General features: G+C 55.1%; 1 protein-coding gene across 1 annotated transcript; it reads right to left on the bottom strand.

Moving 5' to 3' along the window:
* Window positions 1–4,577: 4,577 nt before the first annotated feature.
* On the bottom strand, window positions 4,578–5,812 carry NANOS1 (nanos C2HC-type zinc finger 1). Its single transcript, XM_072870521.1, has one exon. It carries the CDS (start codon window positions 5,634–5,636, stop codon window positions 4,848–4,850), a length of 789 nt encoding a protein of 262 aa, XP_072726622.1. The 5' UTR covers window positions 5,637–5,812; the 3' UTR covers window positions 4,578–4,847.
* Between the last annotated feature and the right edge of the window lie 359 nt (window positions 5,813–6,171).

The following is a 6,171-nucleotide window of genomic DNA, read 5'->3' as shown; positions in this document are numbered from 1 at the left end:
TTCTTAACTTCCATTATTTGAGATCATGATAACATTGCCAATACATGTAAAATTCTCAGGTCTGGGCAGCTTGAGAAAAGATCTGCAAGATGTGAGTTTTACAGACATGCCAGTGTGTTTATTTTACTGCTTGATCATAACTACAGCAATCGGAAACCACTACTGACCAAATCCAACAGCTAACACCTCTGTCTACTGCCATAATTATACATTAGCACAAAGTTTGGTTACCTGAAAATGTTGATGAAGTCAAATGGATTCTCTGTCAAGCATTGCTGTTTTTGATTGATTCATGTTCAGTTAAACATCTACAATTTTCAGTGAACCTTAGAAGAATACAAGCTGTCACATCCTGTATTTAGAAGGCAGAACTTAAGGCTGCTGCTGGTTAAATGGATGCAAATGCTGCTCGCTAAATCTCCAAGAGCAGAGCAAGGCAGGTGATCAGGTATGAACAGTTCAGTCTCCTTCCTACTCCAGGAACAGCCCAGAGACTGACAGGCAGGGCTGAGGACTGTCACAGTGCTCAGCAGAAGCAGGGTATAGACATTTTAGTTATATTTTCTCTAAAGTGCCTTTGTTCTAAAAAAATAAATATAAGATAAAATCAGTATTTTATGAGAATTTGCAGAGCAGGGCAGGGGCAGTGAATGAAGTGGTGCCACTCCAGCCTGGGCACGGCCACAGCTGCGTGTCAGGAGTCACAGCCTTGGTTACACGGGCATCGGTGCAGCCACGGGCAGGATCAGGACAGGCTGGGGAGCTACGGTGCCGGTGGGCTGGTGGACAGCCAGGAGGCAATCTCAAACGGGAGGGGTACTGGAAGTCTTGTCTTGCTGTAAATGAAATGTAACTTTGTTGTTTTAATATCCACAGGCTGCAGGCATTGACAGGAACTGCTACATTTAAGCAAGTTTTCCTTCTGTAACTAAAAGGTACTGTTGAATTGTGTAAGCCTACCAAATAAACGTGTTAGGTCAGTGAAATGCAAGATTCAAAATTTACCTGTTATTCAAGTACTAGTACCCGTCCTGTGTGGTTTAGTGAATTGCAAGAAATAAGCACACGAGTGGCATAACAAGAACACCCAATTCTTCCTATTTTGCCATGGCAGGACCAGCTTGAACTGAAATGCTCCACACTTTGGCTGGTCCTGCTCTTAAAAAGAATTATTAATGCATTTAATTATGGTAGGCTGGAGATTCTACAAGCTATTCCACTGCTTTTTGCTAATCAAAATCTCCCTTGCTGCAATTCAAGCTTTATTAGTCCTTTCACTCTTGGGCAGGACGACAACTTACTGGCTTTGCTACATCTTTTTTTGCATTTGAAGATCTAGCATATCGCTCTTCTGCTTTGCCCAGACTATGGGCATATTCGAAGTAATTATCTTCCTCCCCGTGTGACTGTTAGCAGACTATCTTCAGTATATGTTAACCTATACATTTGGTGGGTCAAACTGGCACACCTATGGTAAGTACAGACATTTTACAGCCATCATGGTTTAGTCCTATGGCAGCTACCTGAGGCACTCTGGTCTCAGTAAGACTGAGAGCAAACTCTGTCCAGATAGGACTTCCACTAAAGATGGGTACGGACTTACCTGACTTCAGCCTGATCAAGTTATCCATGCATCCAAACAGTAGTTTTTAATTAGAAGTAGCTTGCTTTTTGCCGAGACTAGTATCGACTGAGGATGATCCTAGGCTCTCCAATACTCTGTGTTCATTCCTCTTACCAAAACCACTACAGAAAAGATTCCGTCACTCACATGCTTAGGAATATTTCTCTGTAATAAAGTGATTCTCTGGAGATAAAATACTTGGTTTAAATGAGTGGCTGTAATATTTTGATTTGCAGATGCCTGTAGAATAAATGAAAATAATGAGGCTTGCTTTTCTTAGACCTCTTCTTTGGAGCATATAACACCTTCCAACCTGGGCTGCTTCAGATTAAGCTATTTGCTGTTCCTAGGATTTAAGTTACTAATGTAAATTGCTTCCAGTAATTTAAGGAATCAAAGTAAGACTGTAAGCACTATCTATTGTAATAAGCTTTCCAGAGTGACCATGAACAAGCATGTTTCTGCTTACTCAGTGCCACAAAGAGTGTGCTGGTGCACAGGAAATCACAGCAGCTTACTTAAAAAAAACCCAAAATGTCCTTAAAGGTTCAGCCTTTAAGACACTGATTTGCAAAGTTTAAATGGCAAGTTATCCTGTTGAATGATCATGTGAAGTAACCAAAGAGCCTTGCTCTCAGGCTGCCTTTTGCTGATTCTAAATCTTGCCATCTCCTTTCTGGAATAGTTTGGGTTCCCCCCCCCCCCAACTGGTCTTTTGAAGCTGTTACTCTACCCCCTTACCTGTTAAGACTTTGATCAGATGCCTAATGCCGCGTAGTGGCTACGACAGGCAGCTCTTGGCCTTTCCACAGCAAGGCTGCAAGTACGGGTGTAGGACAAGAGAGGAACCGGGAGCGACAGGCAGCAGCAGCAGCCACTGATACAACAGCTTTCCTCCTACACAGGCAGAGGGAAGAAAGAGGCACCGCAAAAGGCCAGTACCATCCAAGGCAGGGGACCCTCTGATGTTGCAGCTGGGCTGTGGCTACACAGTAGCTCGATGTACAGACCAGAGAGGAGGCGTGGGTACACTGCAGACGCTGCGAGGAGCACCCCGCATCCAGCCCTGCCAGAATGACCCCTCAGAAAACACCCGAGAAAGGTTGCCTTAGATCTTTCTTGCTTTTGTGTCCAGTAACAGTCAACTGCATTAAAATGTACGTGCTGATCTTCAAACTTCCCACAAGGAGGTAACAAAAGTACAGAAGAAAAACTCTTCCCAGAGCATCACGCTTCAGCTTGATTCTAACATGTGCTGGATACAGATTCAACTTCTGTGGACCCGGCATCACAAAACCAAACACATCCGTGGTGCAAGCCCCACAGAGTGAGAGCAATACGATACTTAGCAAGAGGGAAGGGTAGCTGCCACAAGGTTAGCCGCAGCCACTGTGAAGTGTTACTTGATGCAAGCCCCATTGCACTTGGTAATTAGACCCGACACCATCTTCAGAGGCATTTGATGAAGCATTTGATGAAGATTTAAGAGAACACTTCCACACAAAATCAGTTTCTCCCTCCTAATTGCTGCAGCTGTCAGTCAACAGCAGCGATAAATAACGAACCCAGGTCCTCCTCCCCAGCCCACCCTGCACACATTTTGACTCCCTTCTCGACTGTCCTGCTCTCCCCCTCTCCTGTCCCCATCTCCCACCCCATTGAGCTGCTTATCAAAAGGAATCCATGCAAACCTGTGTCACCCCTCACTCTCCCAGCTCCCTTTTTTCTACCAGGACCCATCTCCTTTCTCATACTCCTGGTGATGCCCCAGCAGTTCCTCCTCACCTCTCTGCTTTTGGCAGGGCCACCCTCATGGGCCGAGCACCCCGCCACGTCCCGGGTGTCGGTAAAGCCATCTACAGCATAACCCTCTCTGCACGGAGACCTTGGGGACCTGCCCTTTGGCTCCAGAGGGCTCCTAAGCAAACTGCAAACCTGCTGCTGCTCCTTGTCCTGCCTCTGAGTCACAGTAAAAGAGATTTCTGATCTCTTGAGGGTTAGAAGCAACTTAGCCCTGTCTGATATTCGGTATCAAGGAACTGCCATCACCTAGGGTCCAGGTCTTCAGCATCAACCTTACATTTTCTATAGTCTATGTAGCGTTAAGGGTATTTGTTAACCACACAGGTAGATCCCTCCCACCTTGCAGTGAGTTACAGCCACATTCCCTCAACTCTTGTAAAGATGTCACCTCCCCTTCCACCGTTCTGCTACAGTCACAGCTTTCTGCTTTGTCCAGGTCTCTCCTCTCCAAAGGCTTCCCACCACCTCCCCATTCTCCACCACAAACACAAGCTGCATCAAAGCTCATTCTCCGCCATGTTTGCTGCCTTTCCTTCAGCCGAAAGGGCTCACTTTGCACCTCGGCCCAGAGTCATTATGTTTTCTAAGAAGCGCGTTGATGCTTTCTCCTCTCAGACCTTCCCTACAGCCGTGTATTGGACGCGGGGACCTGCGAGACCGGCACCGTCCACGCTCACTAGCGGAAGGGATCACGGGTGACCGTGGGGCACCGCTCTCCCATCGTGCCAGGCAGGATGCTGCGATTTCGGGGAGGAGGCGTTAATGACCGAGAGAGTACCCGAGCGCGGGTTCGATCCACGATTTGCTCCCCGGTTTTAAGATCGGCAAAGGAAATCGCTCGGATGTTTACGACCTGAAGCGCGGAGCGTTGTACCCGAATTAAACACCCTGCTATCATCAGGCCGGCCCACAGCTCTCCCGCCCGGCCCCCGCGGGGCAGCACCGGGCTGAACGACCCGGCCGGACCCCGCGACGGCGCGGAGCGGAGCGCCCGGGGACGCGGCCGCCGCCGATGGCCCCCGGGGCGGGGGCGGAGCCGGGCCCGGCCGGCGGCAGAGAACGGCGCTGCCCCGGGGACCCCGCCGGGCCCCCGGCCCCGCGCTTTAACCCCCCCCTCTCCCAGTTAGAGCTCGCCGTAAACCCGTTTCCATACGTAAAAATCACATATATATATTTTTGTTTTTCTTACAATAAACAAATACAGTGCATCGCAGCGGCGCAACTCCCGCGGCCCGGCGCCGGGCTCGGCGCGGGCCAGCGCGCACCGGACGCCATCGGCGGCACGACACCGGCCCGGCGCCGCCAGCCTCCGCCTTCAATATATTAACGTGTGAAGGAGCAAACCCGCCATCCGCTCGAAGGACAAAGCCCCGCGGGAACGGGGGGGGGGAGGGCAGGGCCGCCCCCGGGGCCCCGGCGCCTAACGGCCCTTCTTCCCCAGGGCGGTCCGGGCGTGTTTGAGCTGTTTGGCCGCCTGCATTTTGGAGAGGGGGCAGTACTTGATGGTGTGGGCATTGTCGCCGCTGGCGCCGCAGAGGGGGCAGGTGTAGCGCCGCAGCACCGGGCAGAGGACGCGGCCGTCGGGTCCCTTGAGGATGTGGGTGGTGTAGAGGGCCACGGCCTCCTTGTTGTTCCGGCAGAAGACGCAGACCTGCAGCTCGGGCTTGAGCAGGCGGGAGGCGGCCCGCGGGTGGGCCGGCAGCCGCCCCGCCACCACCACGCCGCCCCAGGCGTGGGGCGAGCCCTCCCGGCCCGGGTGCTCCCCCGAGCAATCGAAGACCACGGCGGCGGGGCCGCCGCGCCCGGGGAAGGGGCTGAAGTCGGCGAAGCGCTCCTCCAGCAGGGCCTCGCCGTGGTGGTGGTGGTGATGGTGGTGGTGATGCCCGCACAGGTCCAGGTCGTGCAAGTCCAGCGCGCCCTCGAAGTACGGCCCCGCCGCCTCCTCCTCCTCCTCCTCCTCTTCCTCCTCCTCCTCCTCGGCCGGCGGCACGGCCGCCGCCACTACCACCGAGGGGGGCTCGGCGCCGAAGCCCTTGCCGGGGCGCACGGCCTTGGTGATGAGCGTGGCCAGCCCCAGGTAGTCGTTCCAGGAGTTGAAGACGTTCCCGCAGGCGCTGTGACTCCGGCCGCCGTAGCAGCCGCCCGGCAGGCACTCCACGGGCGGGAGGTGCCGGTGCTGCTCCAGCTTGCCGCCGGGAAAAGCCTCCATGGGGGTGCAGCCGCCCGGGAGCGCCCGCTCCCCCGAGCGCGGTGCGGTGCGGTGCGCGGCTGCGCTGGGCGCCCGTCCGCGCCCCCGGACCGCGGCTGAGCACGGCCCGGCAGAGCCCGGCCCGGCCCGCTCCGCTCCCGCCGCCTCTGCGAGCGCCGGGCCGCGCGGCGCGCCTCAAATAGGGGGCGGTGGCGGGAGGGGGGGGGTGGGCGGTCGCCGCGCTCCCATTGGCCGTCGGCCAGAGTCCCCTCCCGCTCATTGGCTGGCGGGCGGCGAGGGAGGGGGGGCGCGCGGGCGGCGCAGGTGTGGCGGCACGTGCGGGCGGGGCGGCTGCGGCTGCGCGGCGGGGCCGGGCGGGGCCCGCGGAGCCCCCGGAGCCCCCGGGTTCGCGGGGCGGGAGGGCCGGGTCCGGCACAGCCCGGGGCCGCCGCGGGGGAGCGGTGCCGCTCGGAGCGGGAAAAGCGCCCGCACTGGCAGGGACGGGTCTTTCTCGCCGTCTTCAGCAGAGCGGTGCAAGGGTAAAACAAGTCTGGTA

This window comes from Ciconia boyciana, chromosome 8 (assembly GCF_034638445.1).
Source record: "Ciconia boyciana chromosome 8, ASM3463844v1, whole genome shotgun sequence".
NCBI lineage: Eukaryota > Metazoa > Chordata > Aves > Ciconiiformes > Ciconiidae > Ciconia > Ciconia boyciana.
Note: the sequence above shows the minus strand (reverse complement) of the source record. Positions and strands in the feature narration are given on the sequence as shown.